This window comes from Uloborus diversus, chromosome 3, assembly GCF_026930045.1.
Source record: "Uloborus diversus isolate 005 chromosome 3, Udiv.v.3.1, whole genome shotgun sequence".
Taxonomy (NCBI): domain Eukaryota; kingdom Metazoa; phylum Arthropoda; class Arachnida; order Araneae; family Uloboridae; genus Uloborus; species Uloborus diversus.
In genome coordinates this window covers 143,449,649-143,472,286 of record NC_072733.1, presented here as the reverse complement: position 1 = coordinate 143,472,286, position 22,638 = coordinate 143,449,649, and the positions used below count along the sequence as shown (strand labels likewise).

General features: G+C 32.3%; 1 protein-coding gene across 1 annotated transcript in view; it reads left to right on the top strand.

The window, feature by feature from the left end:
• Positions 1–22,638, top strand: part of LOC129218670 (uncharacterized) — a 267,197-nt gene that overhangs the window by 6,632 nt on the left and 237,927 nt on the right. The window contains exons 2-4 of the mRNA XM_054852990.1: positions 4,894–5,016; positions 14,150–14,377; positions 18,685–18,867. Of these exons, the coding sequence (XP_054708965.1) occupies positions 4,903–5,016; positions 14,150–14,377; positions 18,685–18,867 (525 nt within the window). The 5' untranslated portion in view covers positions 4,894–4,902. The remainder of the gene's footprint in view (positions 1–4,893; positions 5,017–14,149; positions 14,378–18,684; positions 18,868–22,638) is intronic.

Sequence of the window (22,638 nt, the reverse complement as noted above, 5' to 3'; positions counted from 1 at the left end):
CAACATTCAGGCAGGCAGTGAGAAAGGACATGTAAGCTTTGTAAAATAAACAACATTCAGTCGGAGTACGGTCTCTATCGGTGAATCCTTATTGTACTCATGCATCTGTGGTGTGGAATTCTTTTCTTGGGATGTAAAATAAAAAAAAAAACCCCAAAAAAGTTGGCGACTGTAGAGATTTTTTGGGGTCGCCAATTTTGAAAACTGAGTCGCCACGTGGCGAGTGGCGACCGTAAATCTTGACCTTTATGAGGGAGCTGTTTGAAATCTTTACAAACCTGAAATGTGTAACAATTGTTAACTGTATTCTTGATTCACCTGCCCACTAAATTGAAAGACACCTGTTTTACTTCTACACTACGTGATGAAGGTCTCAAGATTCATTTACCAAAAAAAAAAAAACGGGTTTGTATTCAGTAAATTTAGTTATATGCCTTTAGTTGAATGATTTGCCAATTCATTTAAACAGAAGGCAAATTAACAGCTTAGAGGATCCATTGTCAGAACAACTTCTTCTTTTCTCTTCAAAAGCTCAGAAAAGGAAATTCTGGATAGCTTTATGAATAAATAAAATTAATCTAGTAATTTTTTGTATCTTCTTTTCTCCTAAATGTTAGGATTAAAAATTTTTTTTTGAATTCAGGACTGCTCCTAAAATAATTAATATTGTTCCTGAAATATAATTTGAATAATTATATTTCATTCATTTGCATTGTGAAATGCGATTAGCACATTTGAATTCAAGATATGTCAAAAATTCAAATTGTTTTGTTATTATATTTTGACTCAATTTAAACTTTTTGCTGATGATAAAAATATTTTTCAAAATGTATTTTGATGTTTCATAAAAAATTGCATGTGACTATGTTAGAATCAGTCATTTTTACAGATAAATACTGTTTTGCTGTGATGCAAATATTTGAGGCTCCCTGCAACATAGGGCCCTCAAAGGGAAACATCACCTAATCGGAATGAGGGCAGGAAAAATATTTTGTGTAGTTCTGTTCATCTCTCGTGGGTCCCCATAACTGCATTTTAATCAGGGTTTGAAATTCAAATAAAAAGGTTAGATGTAATCCGCACCTAACTTTTTGTTCTTAGTAGTTGCCAAATAGTTCTGCTCAGGCATAATGGGATTGTTTCCGAAATTTTAAAAGTATTTTTTTCTTAGAGCATACTTAAAAATATGGGATTTGACCATTTTTTAAATAATTTGACAAAGTTTAATATTTTTTTAGCAATTAAAACCGGATTGAAATTCATTTCTACGCTTCTGCACATGACATCACAAGTGATGAAATGCCATTAGCACATAATGCAAATTATTATATCCTGGCAATGTGGTTGACCGCAAAGCGTAAACATTTAGTGAGACAATGGAGTAGCACGCCAAAATACATCACTTGTAACGTCATAAAGACCACGCCTTTTTACCAAAATCGGACAGTTAAAAAAATTAAATTAACAATAACTGTTGAGAAAATAAGTTTTTTTTTTTGCTCCATGTTATTATTATTTTTTGCTTCTTCTATCAATTTTAGTGACTAAAAATAGTACTTTTGACAGAAGAAACTATCCCATTGTCAAAAATTTAGTCAGCACCAGAGAAGACGAGAACTAAAAACAGTGGGTCAAACATTCCCTGCGGAAGTTTTGTGACTGTTGATGAATGATGTGTCTTTGAAACTCTATTTTGTTCACTTCTTCAAGGATAGTTTGTTTAAAAGCTAAAGTTATGAGCAGTGAGCATGGCAGATATCAAAGTCCTTGGGCAGAGTTAATGCTCATCAAATGCTGCTGAACTATTACAAGATATGGTCCTTTTATGGTGTACAAAAAGGAGTCAAAATGAAGCGTTTATAGAAATAAGCCAAAAGCAACCACTACTTTTCAAGAAGCATTACTTAATAAAACAGGACCTATTTAATAACATTCATTGTACAGGGATTTTTTTTCTTTCTCAACATTGCCTTTGCATCAATGTGTGGTTGCTATGCATCTTTCTCCAGTGGGCTTTATGTATCTTGAAATCAAGAGCTAATAAAAAAAAAATCCACTACCATATTCGTTTTTTTTTCGACCCAAAATTAGTAGGAATTGACTATTTAAAACCAGGATGCTAACAAAAAGTTCATTTTTGTTGACTAGTGTAATCAAAATGATTATTTTTGATACTATCAATTTCTCCATTATTTTATTTTCTTAAAATTTCACATTTAGAAATAATTAATAGTTGATTTCTGAGATACATTTATTTTTCTCCACTTTCCTAATTTTCCCAAAATAATTTCAAAACTTCATCATAAAAATTTAAAAAAGATAATAGGAAGTAGCCTGGGGTCAGCAGGATAATTTTAGAGCTCTTTTAACTTTTATTTATTTTTTAAATTATTAGTAACCATTTAAACCAAGACTTATTCTGAGTTTAAAAAAAATATTATCTAAAAACACTATGCAAAAGGATAAAAAAAATCGACTCATGAAAAAATGTTGCTACATTGTATGCATGAATTTGATCAAAATAGAAAAAATGAATAAACAAATTCAAATTATGTGTCTCACAATCAGGAGTTGCGACAGGACCCTACTATGTTTCTAGAAGTGACTCCTTTCCACACAATCTTGCCCCTCCTCCTGTGCAATTACGTGTGTATAATTGTGTGTGTGCATGGTATGGATTGAAAGATTTTTATTTATTGAAAATATTACTGGATAATGGAGGGGAGGGGGGGGGGGCGGATTTTCTCACTCATGTTTTTTCACATCACAATTAAAAAGTACAGGAATTTAATTATTCATAATAGTGTCATGTGAATATCAGCTATGAGGGTTATTCTTTAATATTTCATTCAGTATCATGCACTCTCTAAAATATTAACTCTGTGTAAACTTTCATATTATATGTTACAGTAATGTTTGCAAAAAATTTATTTTATTTATTGTCAATAAATGCATTTATCAGAGTTTCGTGTTGAAGGTATGCTAAAAAATAATATAGTTTCGAAAATATTTTTCCCGCTGATTAATCAGCACAATTTTTACAATTATGGCGTTTCCGATTAATCGGCGCATCCCTACTTTCTAATAATATTAGCTATGTAGGATATTGTGAATTTTAAAAAGAGTAAACAGTTTCAATTATTTTTTATAATCAATTTTAAAAAATACTAATTATTTTTTTACAATTTTTATTGTTATTAAATACAGTAAAACCTGTCTAGGTAATGTTACTGTTGGGACCTAAAAAAAATAATTGTAAAAATCTAGTTATCATTCTTGACAGTTTGACCATTTATTCTTATTGTGTGCACCTTACAAAATGAGTTTTAGTTAAAAAAAAAATCTAATTTCATTTAGATAATTTAAAATTTATAATACTATTAAAGTATTATAATAATCTAATTTTAGGTAACTGAATCATTTAATAATAGGGAACATGCACCAGGTTGTAAAATATAATAAAGTTAGTGGTATTTTATAGATTTGATGATGGTGATGCCGAAAATCAACATTAAAATTTAAAACAATCATTCACTTAAGCATGAGAAGCAATTAAAAAAGGCAATTTTTGTAAACAATGTCACGTGACTGAAAACACAGGGCCATTGGGCCACGTCATAAAACACGATTCTTCCTCTGCTCCGCTACGCAACAGTCAATGCGTTTCCGAACACATTGCTTTTGGCTGTCATTATAATCAAGGCCCGAAAGTGGTTGGCATTTCAATTTTTTGCTTTTTTTTCCTTGGCATATATTATAAAAAAATAATCTACTGTCTTATAACTTTAATAAAAAAGGTTATTACAATATTATTTTCTTTAATATTTTGCATAATTAATACGTTATGCATTGAGCATTACATAAATAACAGTAGAAACATAAGTTTGCAATTGTAACCAACTCATTTAAGTAAACAAGATGGCGGCAGCTCATAACTCTGCGAAATTTCAAAAATGATTATCAGTTATTTTACTGATATTTTGGATTAAAAAAATTTTAAATTATGACGATAAATTGACTTCTAAACGGCAAAATAGTTCTTCAATGTTCTATTATTTAGGAATTTCCCTTTGCACAAAAACCACCAAGTCAACTCTGATTAGCAACAACTCACATCGTACGTTAAGCATACCAGTGGGGAATTCCCGTTTTCGTCAACTGCATCAGTTTTGGCGACTTTATCACCCGCTCTGCAAAATGGATGGGTTTTTTCTTTTCGTATTCTGCGAAACCATAACAAAATTTTATTATTTGAAGACCAGTATTTTAAGTCATTCAAGTGCTTCATTAATCCTTTCTATTTTTAATTGCAGAATTAAAAAAAAAATCCATTGGAAAAGTTCCGAAATTGTGAAACTTATGCTATGATGATGTCCAAAATATGTTACCCCTCCTGGACAACTATGTCCAAAATCTGTTACCTACAGAACAATAATTAAATTTGCTATTTAGTAATTTTTATAAATACCTGCTATCCTTTTATGTTTATATATGATCTATGTGTACATACTATGCAGTAAAAATAAAATTGATATCAAATTTGAAAATTTTAAAAATTGCTCAGAATTAACTTTTTTGCTTCCTGCCTTTTGAGAACTACCCAGTTACACAGCAAAGTATCAAAATGAGTTAAAATTTTCAACATTTGATGCCCATGAGGCGGAAGAACCTATAATTCTAAATTGTTTTTTATGTTTAAAGTTTATTGCAAATAAGCAATTTTTAAGCACTACCCCAAACTGATTGCCTACCCATAAGAGTAATGTTTAGTTCTCTTTCATCCCAAAAGGAGATTTTTATGCACATTGTACTTTACTTGCTGTTAAATTTTTGTGTAAATATTTTTTCTGACTTTTATATTATCTGATAAAACCTCTTTTGTTTATAAAAAAGGTTTTGATTATGGCATCTGGCGAACAGCCAAATCTGCAAAAAGGTCAAAAAGTTGGTTCCAGCATCAGCAACAGCCGAAACCAGTGTGATGAAGGTCAATGGGTGTCACATCCTAATAATTTGGTAAAACTATTTCTACTAGCTTTATGTTATGAGATTTAGAAATATAAGCCTCATTTTGGTTTTTCTTTGACATACATAATAAACTTTTTCTTGAACATATTTGTAGTGTACAAGCAGTCATGTTTCTATTGGGTTTATGCAAGCAATGATATTGTTTCATTTGGCTTAGGAAGCATTAGGAAGCTCTTGGGCAACAATACTTGAATTCAACCCATAGGCCTCTAGGACTAGCCGAATTTATTTCAGTAGCCTGGCAAAGGCTCATGACAAGCCGAGACTCCAGCAGAAATGCTTGAGAAATGAAATGTTTAATTCTTTTTGCTAGAAATTGTAATTTGTTTGCAGCATATATATATATATATATATATATATATATATATATATATATATATATATATATATATATATATATATATATATATACTAATATTATAAAGAGAGAGGACGAATTTTTGTGTGCTTATACGTTCGAGGTAATCTCCGGAACTATTGCAACTATTTCAAAATTCTTTCACTGTATGAAAGGTGCCTTCTTACTGAGTAACAAAGGCTATAATTCGAAAAAAATGGATAAATAATTCTTTTTTTATTCCAATTTAGGCCCAAATTTCACCTAAATTGCCTATTATTGGCTATTAAAGGGGAAAGAAATTACTTGAACATATTGATATTTTATATTGTTGAAAAGATGTATTGGAAAGTAAGCTGAAAAATATCAACTTAGGCTCGTGACGACAAAAGTTTACATCGAATGAGTGTTATGAATCCTCGATTAACTAGTTTTGATCTGTCCAGGTCCATGGTGACAGCTGGTGTTGACATTGCACTTTCAACAGTGAGATACAGGATTTTAGAACGTGGACAGAGAGCATGTCGACCGTACAAGAAGCAGCTTCTCACACCTCGTATGAAGAAAAAAAAGGTTAGAATGGGCACGGAAATATAAAATATGGACTGAGGAGGACTGGGAAAAGGTTTTATTTTCTGTGGTTCAGGGATTTAGGTCTAGGTTCGTGAGAAGGATCAAAGGAGAACCTTTTTGTCCGCACCACATTAATCATGCACCCAAGTATCCACCCAAAAAGATGTTTGGGGTTGTTTCTGCGTTTCAGGGACGTAATCCCTTGTTCCCGTAGAAGGAATGATGAACAGTGCCAGCTAAGAATCGATATGGACCCAAAATGTGCTTCCAACCATGTCTAAACTTAGACCGAATGTAGATTATGTTTTTCAATAAGACGGCACAATGTCACACATTGAAGCAAATTTTTAATTTCTGCTCTGAAAACAAACTTACTGTACTGGGCCATCCTGGAAACTCCCTGGACTTAAATCCGATCGAAAATTTGTGGACTATCGTTAAAAAAGTCTTCATAAATTTGACAGTACTACAATGGAAAAGCTAATTTCATCTGTTTTTGACATATGGAATAATGACGGTGAAATTAAAACTATATGTGCCGGTCTAGTACATTCTATGCCAAATGTGATGTTCTTAAGTCTCGAGGATGTCATATTAATTATTAGTTTCAAATGTATTCACGAAAATCTTGAATAAAACTGATTTAAAAAAAAAATGCATTTCCCAATTAATTGTCACAATACTGTAGTTAAAAAATGGTCAAGAACAGTTTAAAAGGTGTTTAAATGTCTATAATGACTGTGTATGTTAGTAAAAAATCATATACACAACACTTTTTCACAATGCGAAATTTTGACTTACGCGAGGAGTCGTGGAACGCATCCCTCGTGTAAGTCAGGATCCGACTGTAATGATTTTATTTTGTACTTTTTAGTGAAAAAAAAGCTTATAGGTAGTCTTTAGATTTAAAAAAAAATCTATATTTTATCATATCTTTCAGATTCCCGCTTTCGTGCCAACACTTTTTTAAATTTACCAAGCACCCTCAGAAGTTTCCCGACAGGCTCAAGCAATACATACATTCCTTTTACTATTTCATAACTGAGATCGAGGAAAAATATTTTAATATATTTTTTATTTGAAAGTGATTACCGTATATACTCGCGTATAAGTCGAGAAATTTTGTCCAAAAAATGAGATCAAAGGAAGGGGGGTCGACTTATACGCGGGTCAAATTTTCCGAAAAATTTTTTCCGATCAACGAGAGCTGGGAAGCTACGAGAAATGCCGATGTGCGGTTACAGGTAGTTGCTGATAAGTTGATCGTGTGAAAAAGTAAACTTATTCAAAAATAATAACTAAAAAAACCTAAATAATACACATAAATAAAGATAATTTTATTCTTCTTTATTAAGGATCAAATCAGCAATTAACAAATATCGTGAAACGTATGAAAATATTTATTGTCAACAGTCAAGCCATTCAAATAATTAACTGCTATACTTTTTGTTTTAAGAGTGGCAACATACTTGCTTAACACTAGAAAGACGGCGTTTTGCGTATACCTAGAAAGACTAGCAGCGGTTACTTTGACCGCCATACTTAAAAGATTGGAAATTTCCTCCTTTCGGGATTTTTAACCATAGAAAAGAATTGTTTCAACATGTCAGAGTTTAATTTAACAATTTAATCGTAATTTAGTCTGCAAATAAGTCGTGAAACGTATGAAAATATTTATCGTCAACAGTCACGCCATTCAGACTGAGAGTGCGTTCGACGAGCACGACCGGGAGCGACCGGTTAGTGAATCACGTGACAGCTAATGATCACGTGCTCAAATCAACCAATCAACTGCTTAGTATAGTAACCGCTGCGGTAACCGGTTGATCATAGAACGCCGCTTTTAGTAACTGGTTACTTACCGGTTTACCGGTGAGGTCCGTCGAACGCAACCTCTGATGTCATTGACGATTCTGCAGCCGCCGATGTATACGATGACGCGGTGATGACGGAAGCGGACTTTAATGAACTTTTTTTTTTGCGTCCGACTCGGAATCCGAGTTTGAAGGCTTTTAGAAATGTTTTCCTATTTAATTCCTATTTTATTTGTAAATAAATGTGTTCATTATTTTGAAATTTCTTTGAAAATAATTCGCGATGTTTTTGGAAAGTGTGGGGGTCGACTTATACGCGGGTTTTAGATTTTTTCTGGATTTTTTCTCTGAAAAAGGGGGGGTCGACTTATACGCAAGATCGACCTATACGCGAGTATATACGGTACTTAGAAAATGTTAGGCAGCAAAATTGTTTACTGACAGTTGCTATCCAGTTTAATGAAGTTAAAAATCAAGCGAACTTGGGAACGGCATAATTAGCTGATGTGGAATGTTCGATAAACTTTCAAGCCTGCTGCTTACCATGATGACAGTTATTTTCTTATCAGTTGGCCTTTATACATATATTCAAAGCAATTGGTAGTCAGTTTTTTAAAAATTGCAAGTTGAGTCTGAAAACGAAAGAAGAAATGAAGCCCGAAGTCGGCATGTTTTTGAACAACTCTGACTCCTTTACCCCAAAGTCACTCCGGCTCTTCAACTCCGACTCCACAGTCCTGGTATATCTATATCAATGGCGGGGGAGAATGACATTGAGGAGAAATGGAATCAACATTTCCAGAATGCTTTGTTTTAAGACATATTTTCAATCCTAATGCGGTAGTTTACATACCCTTAAGGACAGTTATGGGCAGATACTACCCTTCCCATCCCAGAAAGTAAATTTTAGCTGTGAAAGTAAGCTATAGTAGTAAGTGGGTTTTCTGCAAAACTGGTAGTCTGCACAACTAAAAAGGGGGGGGGGGGGACTGCTGATATAGATGTTCCGATTGGTGCAACAATGGGACACAAATGTAAGAGCAGACCTCTGCTTTGTAGTAAATAATGTGGGAAAGATAATAGAGTTTCTAATGAGCGCTGATGTTATTTGATGGTCTTACTAAAAATGAGTGAGTCTAGTCTTACCTGGTTCTTGCATCAAGGTCCTCAATTGTGTTTTTCAGACTTGAATATCAAAACATTTCCACACCAAGTCTTTGAACCTTCGCCATTCCCTTAAAGTCACTAAAGATAGCTTAAATTTTCACTTATAGAAATCTCAGTGGGAGAGTTTCCTAACCCTTTTAGCTGCTCTATAGTGTAAAATTGATTTTAGTTTCAGAAAAAAAAAATGTTCAGAGGGAACTAGTGACTTCCAGACCAAAAAAGGGACAGTGAGCTTTCAGATAAAAGCACTTTTTGATAGAAGTTTTGTCATATAAAAAGGGTGCTTTTTTTACTTTTTGCTATACTAGGTGTATACAGGATCCAATTGTTTTTGATAGTAATAAGTTTTAAAATATTGGAAAGCTTTTTGATGTTTAGCTTTAAAAATAATGCTAAAAACATTCAGATATATTCTAATCAGATTACTATGGATAAGTGATTGAAACAAGGGAGTGATGTTTCAAGGACAGGCCTGTGTGAATATTTACCTTTCGAAAAAATATTTTATTTTGTGAAGTTTCATTGAAATTTTTAAGGGGCAAGGAGGGTTGATTAATTTAAGAGTCAAAAGTTAGGTAAAAAGCGGTAAGGCATGGCACCCTCCTAAAGATCTTTGGGGAAACACTATGGAAACCTGCCCTCTTTCATATTAATGCTTCCAAACACAAAAAATAGATCATGTTTTTAAAAGTTTATTGTCAAAAAATTCCGAAGGAGAGTCACCGGATGCCCTATTGTAACAAGGGTAACGGCATCAGTAACAGACATGCTTAAGGACATTGCTCTCAGTTTTAACTCAATTTTCTGAGTCTTTTAATGTGTTTAGACGTTTAAAACTTTTTATTTGATGCAACTACATCTCATCTAATGTTTGGCTGTTTCTGGATTCTCTGAATTAGTTAATTCTTTTTTTATTTGCTCAATTTCAAAAAAAGGTCAATTTTGATGATACCCAATAATAGATTGGATGAGAAAAGAATGAGTAATGGACTCTTTTCCACTTTTCTCTTCAAAATGTGCAAAATATTTTTATTTTTAGATCTACTTAAAACCTTATAAAAATCAAATAAACATGAATCACTGACAGACTTCGTGGTGGCTGATCAGAACCTTCCAACACTGCCTTGTAAATACTAACTGGCTCACATGAAATTTATTCTGATAACACTAGATGGTTGTACCGTATTCGTGGCCCACAACAACATCAGTTTTACCCGCCTAAAATTCTTATTATTTAAATCCAAGCTTTCAAATGGGACTTTTTACTGGACTCTTGTCTGTTACTGGTGTCGTTACCCTAAACGTAGTTTAAAATTGGGTCGAGTAGACTTCAGTTTTGAAATGTTTCCAAATGAGCCTTCATTGAGCCTCCATCTTTCTCTAATGTAACCAAAATAAAATGGTTTTGCATTTTTACTAGTTCAACGTCAAAAGGTTTCCATAGAAAGCCCCCAATGCTTCCCTGTTTCGTTATTTTTGCCAAAGGTAGACTAAAATGGGCTTCAATTTTGAAAAAAAAGAAAGAAAGAAAAAAAAACCAAAGTCGGACCTTTCTTTTCCCTCTCCTCTAACGTTGCCAAAAAATAAGATTGCAGTTTTTGGCATCATTTGAAAATATTGCTTGGAAGGGAACCATTGTCCCAGTTCTTTTCTCTTCAAGCCTTAGATCAACTAATTTCAAAAAAAATCCGGGGGAATTTACCTGATTTCCCCCATTTTCCTTTGTCCTCCCTATGTTGTCAAAATAGAAGCCTAAAGATTTTTCATTTTAAGACAGAAGGATACTAACCATTAGTACCTATCATTTTGTAAAGACACATAGAAATGTGTCAGTGTTAGCTTTGTTTTACGTTTCACAATTTTATTCTTTTTATAACATTAAAACTTGATTTAGAAACTTAAAGGAAAATAGGAACTAGTGATATATATTTATGTGTTTGCTCGATCTTGGAAGAATCGAGATCCGGCACTGTTTAATTTAACTTTTTTAATTTACAGAGGTGGGCCAAAATATTCTTTTGCCAACTGGGCCAAAGTCAGCCAGTCTGCCTCTGAATTCATAAATGTATGTATATTGGAACTTCAAGAAAATTTTAACAGCTAGTTCAAGTTACCATATACAAGAGTTCTGCATTGGCAATTGATCTTGTAAATATCAAAGGGAGAAAAAGCATGACATCCAGTAAATGCAGGTTTCTTAACAGAAAATAACACAAAACCTGAAAATAAAACTATTTGAAAATTTCAGTGACTTGCTAACTGGTATTAAGAAAGAATGATTGAGAATAACATACTCTTATGGTACTGTGTATGCATATATTATAATTATGATATTAGAAGAACATTTTGGGTGCAAAAGTTTAAGAAATTTGAATACCACGTATGCATGTTGTAAATTATTCAATGATGAATTTTAAATTTGCAACTGACTGCTTATTCCTTTGATTTTTTTTGCAAGAAGTTTATCCAGAAGTAAATCAACCTACTATCCCATAGCCTGTACATAGTTTTCTCTCACTCACTGGTTTTGTTTAGGCTCCAGTTTTGTTTAGATACATCTTATGAACAGGGATGAGATTTTGCCGGAATTCCGGCTTTTTCTGTTGGTTTTTAAAACCTTTCCTCCTTTTTTTGCCTCTTTCAGGCCTTATTTTTACCACTTTCATCCCTGATTTTGAAAGACTTAAACAGTTAACTCATGCATAATTAATCTCTTTGAAATGAAAAGAAACAACTATAAAAATAAAATCAAATACATTCTCTCAAAATGTTAGGTGTTATATTTCAGCTCTTTTAAAATATTAATGTTGAAATTTACAAGGGTCTGGCCAGAGGATATTTGGGTCCGTTAACGGGCCCTTCACAAAACTTTAATCAACCAAAACGGACTTTTCACAAAATCCCAATCAACTAAAACGACCCTTCACAAAATTCTGATAATCAAGAACGGATCTTTCACAAATTGTTTATTGAGAGAGCAAATCTGAAAGCAAAATAACGCATATTTTCGTGTGTAAAACCGACAATTTTTGAAACCTTTTTTAAAGTCAAATTAGAGGGATCGGCTTATACAAAATCTGCTAATTTAGCAAAGAAAAGAAAATCGGCACTATTGTGATGCTCCTGCAAGCGATAATTGCTTCTGCCAAGTAAATATATTGCTTGCTGTTTGTTTCTTAGAAAGAAATTAACAGCTGAAAATAAGTTTGGTTTTAAATAATTTTGTTTGTTTTATCACAGCTAATTAGCAGCGGTGTTGTAAACTTTTCTGAAAAGGCGTTGGTAAGCACTTTTCTCCCTGCCCATGATTTATTAAACAGTAATAATAATATATATCAGCAAAATGAACTTAGACCTGCAAAGGGATAGTAAGGGTGGGGGGGGGGGATATGATCGCTTTAGATAGGGTTACCAACTTCAAAATTATCGCTAATGACTTGATTAGAAAATATACCCATCATTTTATCAGCTTGTCAATATTTGCATTTTTAGGGTGCGGGTGCGATGTTTATCTGTTATTTTGGGAGAAAATTATATGAGTTTGATTTTTCGATGCTAACAAGGATGATTAACTTAAAATAAACTCTTTCACTTACTGTTTCTTTTTCTTTAGATGTCTACATTTTGAAAAATGCAATCTTTTAACATCCGAAATGAGAATCATATTTTGTTCTCTTTTCTAGCTAACTTCACTTTATTAGGATGCAAATAATTGAAAAGTCTCTTTATTTTTGTTAGAACTCTCATTTCAGGTTTTTAAAGCAAAATTCAATTTTCTTTTAGGAGTCAAAAATTAAAATGCTGAATCGATAGTTTATTTTATTTATTTTTTGCTTGAACTGTCTCCACAGATATTAATGATATGTTTATCATAGGACTCTAAAATTCAATTTTAAAGTAATTTTATCAAAATTATTTCTTTTACAAGCCGTTTTAATACTTTTGATGCCTTCACATTGAGAATTGCGATCTCTTTAGATCCGCTATGGGAATCCGTTTTTTTCCAATTTTTGATGTTTAGTACGCTTTGTTAAGAAGTAAACAAACAAAATCTCTTTTTATTTTTGTTAAAATCACTGAATTTTTAAATTTTAAACAAAATTCTTTGCTTTTTAATAGTGTCTTGGATCAAAAAGTTAAATGCTGAACCCTCTTGTCTGAATTTTATTTATTTTTTGTTACAATTATTTTAAATACTGTACAGAAATATAATCTAATATTCTTTACCGTAATGTAGAATGGTAGATAAATATTGATACTTGAGAGCGCGGTGCCCCCCCCCCCCCGCCAAATACGAGAAAAATACCCCACAAAGATATGCTCAACATAGAAGAGGAAAACACTCAGCCTTAAGTTTGAATGATGCAGCTTGTGCCATCTCTAAATTCTAAAATTTCGTTCTAACAAATTTTTTTTTTTGCAAAATTATTTGATTTTTCATAAAATTATATGACTTTTCACAAAAAAACAGACCCTGTGAAAAATCCTGGACAGACCCCTGATTTAACTAAAACACATCATGCTATTTTGAAATTCAAAATTTTTATAGCAGTAAAACTGAAACTAAACTATTCAGATAATTATTTTAACAAAGGCAAAAAAAAAAAAATTAATAACTTGGAGGAATACATATTTAAATTTGTTTTCTTTATATTTTAAACTATGAGTACTATTACAAAGAACTTATTTTGTTCTTCTTTCCGCATGAAAAAATGCATTGCTAGAAGTCTTGAATCAGACGTCAGTCATTTGAGTAAAACTTCAAATTCATCCATCAAGGATTAATTGCGAGTATCCGCTTGCCTGTAATACTTTTGCATTTTCTGAGATTCTAAAATGCTCTTTTGTGATTGTAATTTTAAACTGCCATTTAAAACTTCTTTGAAAAAAAATTTGTACTTTGAATTGAATTTAATTATGATTTTTTAAAAATACATATAGATATTTCTTTTTTTTTTTTTTCATGGTCAATAATAATGAACTGTTTTTCCTAAATGTGAACAATTTTTACCATTAGTTCAGCCATGGCCCCCTTCACAAGGCTCATGGCTATCCTATTTTCATATTTTTTCCTGTGGTCCCCTAGATTTGTTCTGCAGTCCCCATTGAGAAACTCTTCTTGAGATTATGAAATTTCATGCTCATTTAAATAATAATTTGCACATTATGACCATCAAAAATAGTTATTATTTTTGTAGCTTTTGAATCGAGAGTTTTTTGTTTTAAATAGGAGATTGGTCCCAGAACGTTGCCACCAAAAAAACAGAGAAATAGAGAAAAACTGAGGAGCGTGCAGGGAAACACTTCAGCCTCAACATCAAATGCTTCAGAAAATCTTTCTTGTACTCCAATCAAATTCCAAAATCTGCAGAGGACAAAGTGTAATACTGAAACTTGGCTTAAGGACCAATTGGCAGCTGATGAAAGAACTAAACACCGTTCTTTTGATTCTGATGAGGTAAGTGTTTTTCTTTTGCTCTTTTGCTGTACAATTACAATATAACCCTGATTTAACGATTGTCAAGGGAGACTGGAAAAAGTTATCCAGTGTGGCCACTCAATCTGGAAACCTGGAAAATGGGGAATTCTCAGGGAATTTTAAAATAGCACTGGAAAACAGGGAAAATCCAGGAAATTTGGGATTGACTCTGGAAATTACGACAGGCAGTGTATCTACTTTTACCGCAGACATGGTCACATGATTTTTCACCAATCAACTTTTTATGTACTATACTGGGAAAGTTTGCTTTAAAACCCCCTTCTTTTCCCTTTGAAACATGCCTACGTTGAAGGCGTGCCTTAAGGAAAGTTTGTTTCGGTAAGTGTGATTTAGAGAACATTGTTTGATTAACAGTTATTCCAAGCAACAGAAATTCAAGGTTGATATCAGAGTTGCATTTTTTAAGTTTTAATTTTCCTGATTCTATTTCAACCCTCATTTAGTACTGCTATTTGTTTCTTTTAGTCTCTTATTTGTTTAATCTTGAGGTTGGCATCTGTGAATTCATGACTAAAGTAAAATAGAATGTAAGGATGTGTGTGTGTGTGTGTAAGGAAATGGCTGCAGTGCTATTTGAATAAATCTGAAGAACAAATTTTAAACAACATTCTTTATGATATTTTAAATTTTACCTCATTAGTATCTTGGGGAAAGACTGGCACATGTGAGCAATTTTTATTTAAAATGCAAAGCATGAAAAATGCTTGTATAGGATGAACTACATAGTTGTATGTGTATACAGGGCCGGATTTACCTATAAGCTAAACAAGCTATACCTTTGGGCCCCACTTTGTTGCGGCCCCCAACTCCCGAAAAATTGTGTGGTTTGTTCCTAAAAAAATTATAAAAAATACTTGAAAATAAAAAGAATTTTCAAATCTTGAAAACCCGAAAATGTTTGGCTTGATGCCTTGAATTTTAAAGTTTCTAACAAATGGTCATGGGGCAAGGTGGAGGAACACCCAAATCTGTTATTTCAGCTCCTTGCTAAATCCTGCATCAAAAATGTAAAAATCACAATTCTCACATTTCTGTAATATATTGCTTGAGATAAATTTTTTTAACTCATATTGTTTCATATCTTGATATTTATTTCATCCCAAATGCAGTATTTTGAATCAGGGAATTTTCATTGGATTTTTAAAATTTCTCCTAGTATCAGGATTTGTTATTGTTTGCAGGTTTTTCAAGTGAAACTCCCATTTTTCCAAGGATTACTCTTTTTCAAGATGTATTTAGCTAACATTACAAGGAAATGATGACATTTTAATTATCGTCTTTCATTTCTTTTTCTAAAGGCTGTTGTTACTTGTTTTCACTTTAAACTTCTCCTAACCTTATTTCAAAAACAGCTTTCTCCCATGTCATGCTTCTGAGTTTTGCATAAAGACCAAATTCAATGTTTTGATACTGATTATGTAGTTTTGGTGCATTGTTTCAAAAGAAACATCATTTGCTGCAAACAGTATCTGTTTTTTGGGGGGGGCTGGAAATCTGATTTTCAGATATTTTAGGGGGGGGGGATACCCCCATGAGTCTCCTAACTTGCTTCAAATGTTCATGCTTTTGAACTTTGCACTTCTCTAGCCCTTCAGAATAATTTTAATGGTTAGTATAATGCTCCTTTTCCCTCCAAATAAAAATAATAGCTATGAAACTGTTGAAAACTGAAAAAAGTTAGGGGCGCTGTTCCCAAAAAGTGGGATGTAATGGGGAAAAACAGTAGTCATATTTGGATTCAGAGCTCATTTTACATAAGAATCAGCAGGAGTTATGGCAGAAGCATTTTGAATTGATTTTTTTCCTGCACAATGTAGCTGATTGTTTAAAAAAAAAAAAAAACAATGTGGTTACAGTACAAAATGTTCTTTATATTTATTCAAAATAGAATCAACAAGTGACAAAACTCATAACCAAACAAGAAAACCCTTTACAAAATCATATTCATAGAGATGAACCTTTTTTGTACTTAAGTGTAAAAATTGTGCGTTTTTGATTGTAAGATTGTTTGTTACCTTCCATTTTTCTTCTTTTTAAAATGTTTACTTTCTTAAATTGTGGCAAAATGTTTCCAATTTTTTTCAGAAAATGGGACTAGACTTATGTGGGTTCTCGATTTTTTTTCTTCTGATTTTTCTGCTAAAAGTAGGGAATTGACTTATACTAGAGAATCTAAAGTATATAATTCCAATAGAAAATATTCTTATTAATGATGCTGCTTAACTGAGGCAGTGAGAAACAAAGAGATGTTAGTGACCAAATTATAAATTTAGAGATAATCACTACAAGTACCTTCTGGTAGGTGCTGCTTGCTATACAGCTTGATTAAAAAAAACTTTTCCATGAAAGTATACCTATGGCTGGAACTTTAAACTCAAAACTTGAAAATGTCCACTTACATCCAATTGCCTCTCACTGCCTCGATTGATTTTTTTTTAATTGCTGTTCAAGTCTGATTAATGATCAGTTACAATGTAAAATTGTATCAGAATGTGTCAGTATTTTCTTCTTCAGTTCTTAAGCTGAAATTTTGAAAATAATCAGATTTTCTGGTGTTTGGGAGAAATTTTGAAGTTTTGCCGTGTGATATAAAATGAACCCCTAATAACGCATTTTTTTTGTTTTAAATTGTTACTATGCAACTATGCACAGTAATAGTTTCAATATAAACCCATAAACTTCCTAAAATGTGTATTACAATGATTGTTCAATTTTTTTCCTCCATGTTGAAATATTATAGTGAGCAGAAATTCTGCATATTCCCTATTTCAGAACTCTATTGGTCCTGTTGTTGCCTGATTTGGATCCTCTACTATACTCCCCTGAGCAGATAAACTGTAGTTTCTGCAGAAATGTGTTTTCGATATAATTGAGGAAATGTGTTTTGGATTCAAGACAAACAATAGGAAAACTTTAGATTTAGACAATTTTTTCATTGAATTTTTTTCAGCGGAAACCAAATAAGCAAGCTTGATCAAAAAAGCTAACGTACAGTAGATGATAAAAATGAAAAATTTGCAGTTACTGCCCTTTACCTGCCCACAGCAGTGTACCTACCCTTTAATTATTAAGAAAAAGTTGGGGTCCATTCAACACTAGAAAGACGGAGGGGCCTGTGTGGCTCCTCGTATAGTTTGTTGTTCAATAACTCGATTAATATCTGTTGGAGCTTAATGAAACTTTCTGACTTTTCATTATATGTCACTATTTGAATGATTGTTTAATCATTTGATGATTCACTTCATAGTAAATACTATAAATACTGATACTGATACCTAGAATGATGGAGAAGCCACAGTGCCCCCTAAGCTGTTTTACAATAAAAAAAAATCTTTTTTTCCTTTCACCTAATTGTTGTAGCATAAAACAAATGCTATTCACTCTAGTTTAACCTGTGACTTTCTCTCTATGCAATCAGTTGAACAGCCAAATGCTATAAACAGTACTGATTGCTTACTAGCCAAACTGCAGACATTGCTCTTGGAAAGATAAACTAGTTCTACCTTTTGGCAAGTAAAGACAAAAAAGCTGAAAATAATAACATGCTGAGTTTTTATTTAGTCATATAAGAAGGTGCATCGGGTATGTGGACTCGCTCAGGAAGAATTTTTAAAAGAATTCACCCAAAAAAATGGGTAGGGGCCACACTGGCTTCACTTCAGTCTTTTTAGCTATACAGAAAAATTCATTCTATTATTACACACATACACCAAAAAAAAAAAAGGAGAGAGAGAGAAAGAAAATTGTTATACAATGAACAAAATTGGCATTACAAAGGTATTCAGTGCTTCTGAAAACTAATGTGCTGATTTTCTGTCCAAGTATCAGCCATTGATATTTATTGAAGAACCAATGGTGATGCATTGGTCTAACCCTATTAGAAACGAAAATATTTTGGAATGTTATTTCCTGTTCCTGTATCAAATAAAAAATAGAATGACAACAATCTATTTTTCATTTGAAATTAGTATTTTTTTAATGCCCATCAGAATTTCAGACTCCATTTTACTTTTCTCATCATTGATCCTGGTTATAGTGACACTAATATTTAATTTTTTCTTGAAATCTCTCATTACATTTAAGCCAGACAATTATAATTTATTTTGTATTTAAAACAATTTCAACTTAAGAGTATTATTATAATTCAGCATTCAAATTCAGTTTTTTAGAGCTCCCTTGCATTCTGTACTTGATTAGAAATTATTCTTAAACTTTGCTTTTAATTTCATAAAACTGTTTAACTAATTTTACTTTTTCTCCATTAGGCATTTTCAGATGTTGATGCATCGTCATTATCGGTACTGCGTCGTGGAAACATGAATCTTCCAGTTAGTCATACTTTTCATTCTTCCGAACGATCTTTAGATAGCCAACGCCCGCCATCTCAAAGAAGCACGGTTGAAAATGAAAACACTAAGTCTGTAAAAGAAGAATGCAAAAAAAATGAGGTAAATGAACATTAGATAGATATAATGCTTCTGTCATAAGTATGTACCATTGCCGACTCAGACAAGTATTGTTTTCATTTTAATATATTATCTTTCTGAAAGTAGATTACAGATTTTGCAGCATTGTAATCATCTTCAGTAGCTTATTGTAACTAACAAAGCTTAAATTTGAAATGCGTTTAACTCAAGACTAGTTTAGAATCGGAATTTTTATCTTTACCAATGTTGCAGAATAAAAATTGACTTAGTAAAAAAAGTAAAAGTAAACTATATAGCATCATGCATTATTACTTCCTTATATACTGAAGAAAGTATTGAAAACATGAAATATTCATTCAAATTTCACTATACTTACTTACCAAATGTTAACTAGTTTTTTGGGGAGATATTTGTACATGCCTATTTGCCTATGAACATGTGGACAACCAAACTATTTATTTCGATCATCCCAGAGTTAATTAAAATGTGTTTTCTCATGAAGTCTGTAGCTCTTAAATAACTTGTGAATGCTATGTCATAAAAGGTCGAACATTTCAGAAGCTTTTTGACTCTTTGAATATGCTTTTTCAAAATTTGTGCAATCTTATCTTTCTTCTCAATGGGATCTACAGATACCATCTCAGAATAATAATCTATAACTGATATGAAAAAACTTTCATCTTTCCTAACTGGTACATTACATGGTCCTAATACTAAAGTTCCAATGACCTTTTTGTACGAATTTCATCAGTTAAATTAAATTTTATTTCCTCACATGTTCCCAAATCACATTTACATTGTAATTCTTCTTTCTCAAAATTAGATGACCTATAACATCATGTAAACCATCAGTATGTTTTATACATTCATTATTTTCATAAAAACTTCAGAAGATTTCTTGGCAAAATCTCAAATTTAATACAGGGTGGCGACAGATCAGGGAGATCAGGGAATTTTGAAAAAATAACAAAAAATCAGGGAAAATTGATTTTATGAAGGAAAAAATATTTTTTTTGCTTTACAAAATTAAGTATTTTAATTCCCTACGCATTTTCCGCCAATTATCTGCTCAAAAAAAAGTAAAATTAATGAGGTGTGATTATACACTGCCGCATATTTGTGCATTTTTTTCCCTCAACGTCAAAGTATTGAATCTTACTTATTCCTCACAGGATGAACTTCCTAAGATTTTTTCTGTGTCTGTTAGGTTCTTTATTTTACCTAGCTTAAAATTTCCTTTTACGCTTTCAATGCTACGTAAAATAAACAACCATACAGGTAAAGAGGAAGCCTTCATTAATGCCTTAGCTCCTTTGCCTTTATTTCATTGTCTCGAAGTAATTAGCATACTGTAATCAGAATTTCAAGAAGAAATCTTTGGTTTTTGAATTAATACTATAAAAGCTTAAAAATTATTACTTCTTCCTGTTTTTAATTTGATTGATAAAATTAAACTTTCAATAAAAAAACTTTGTTTTTTGCCGTTATATTATTTGTTATCACCGCAGATTATAAAGGTTTTCTTTTCTTCGGACTTAAGTGATTCTTTTATTTTATAACCAAGTTGTATTCTTTTATATTTTTTGAAATTAACTAATTGCTTTTTTATTTCTTTTTTCCTCCTTGCATTTCAAAGTTTGTTATAAAAGTGATGTAAGATTTTTTTTCATTACATACTGTATTTTACATACTGCTGTATTCATTCATTAAAATCTATGTTCTTGATTAGTGAAAAGCTCCATATGAATGGATGTCAAATGGTTTCATCTGTTTTGCATAAATATGTCAATTAGTTATATAAGAATAACTACATAACTTCTATTATTTCACTATTGCTTGTTATTCTTGCAACAATTATTATACTTAAATACATAAAAAGTAGTCGAAAACTTTGTACTGCATAGTGAATAAAATATGACAACGTATATAAAGTACAAATTCAAAATGAAAAAAGGTTAAAAAACCAGCAAACAGCTGTTTCGGCACTCTAAAATACAAGTGCCATCATCAGTGCAATTAAAAACGAAGACAGGTTCAACCCGACTAAAACACAGTCGAGGCAAACATTGGAATGAGAGACGAGTTGTAAAAGATTTGAGAGCAGTACCGGAAACCATGACGTCAAGGTTACGTCAGAACTACAGAGGACAGTTGCACTCAGGAGAAAACGTCAGGGACAAAAAATAAATCAAATAACAGACTTCCAAACATTAGGAAAAGGGGGAGTGCTAGACAAATCATTGACGATTAAATTAGCATTTTTCCATATGTAATATGACTCCCAAAAATCTAAATCATGAATGGACGAACACTCGTGAATAACTTTGGCGGAAGAAAAAATAAAATTATGGCCACAAGACCAACAATGTTGAGCAATAGAGGAGCGTTTGAGATCCTGTTTTTTGACGTAGTTTTCGTGTTCTTTTATCCGGAATTTGAGGGATCGTCGAGTCTGCCCAATGTAGGCCAATTTGCACTGGCAGGAAACACTATAAATGCCCCATTTGTCAAGGTTCTGAACAGGGTGTTTAAGCTGTGAAAATTTTAATTTATTAACAGGAGAAAAAGTGACGGAAAAATGAAACTTTTTTAAGATTTTGGCAATTTGTAGACTGATTTTAGGAAAAAAGGGTAAGACAAAGTTTACATGTTGCTAATTCCAGTCGTCATTTTGAATTTTTTGACAGGAGGTCTTGGCAGAGAGCTGCTTTTTATTCAAACAAACACAAATCAGTACTTAATAAAAAGTTAACCAGTTTATGTAAAGTTTCTTCTAATCTTACAACTTATAACTTACCAAAAGTTAATGTTAATGCTGTCGTCAATCTTTCAGATGTTTCCTTAAATTCTGTTCAAGTTAATGCTTTAAAATTCAATAGTAATTTTGCGGCCCCATCTAAACCGTCGTTTCCTCTTTTAATTGCTCCGGTCGAAAAGGCCTTGAAATTTAGTGCTTTAACTTCCACACAGAAGGATTCAATCCGTCATCTCATTTCTAACAACATCAACTTCAATTCACAGTTCCATAACAACAAGCTATATAATGTAACTCATACCGTAAGAGATTTATGTTCTAACTCTGATTTAATCATTACAAACGCTGATAAGGGCGGCCAAATTGTTGTTCTAAACAAAAAAGATTATATCAACAAATGGAATAACTTAATTTTAGACGGGCCATATGAAAAAATCAAACAAGATCCTTGTGGTAAAGAATTAAAAAACTATCAGTAACACCATTAAGTCATCTCGGTTGATTCCAGATTTTCACAAAAAAACGCTTGATTCCTTCTGTTGCACAATGTTCCAGATTCTACGCTTTGCCTAAAGTGCATAAACCACTCATTCCTCTCCATCCCATTGTTTCTAACATTGGTAGTGCTTCTTACAAATTGGCCAAATTTTTAGTTTCCGTTTTTTTCACCTCTTCTTTCCAGCAATTGTTTTACTGTTCGGAACTCTCTTGACTTTGTTCGCAAACTTCGAATTTTTCAGCTAAATAACCATAGAATGGCCTCTTTTGATGTGAAATCACTCTTCACTAACGTGCCTGTTGAAGGTGCGTTAGACTGCCTTAAAATGAGATTAACTGAACATCACTTCCGATTTTGAGATCAATGAATTATGCAATTTAACACGTTCTTGCTTAAAACTAAACACGTTTGTTTTCGACGGTAATTTTTTCCGTATGACTGAAGGTCTTGCTATGGGCAACCCTTTGAGTGCAATTCTAAGTGATTTGTACATGCACTATTTCAAACTTAAATTATTTAAAATTATACAATTTGATTT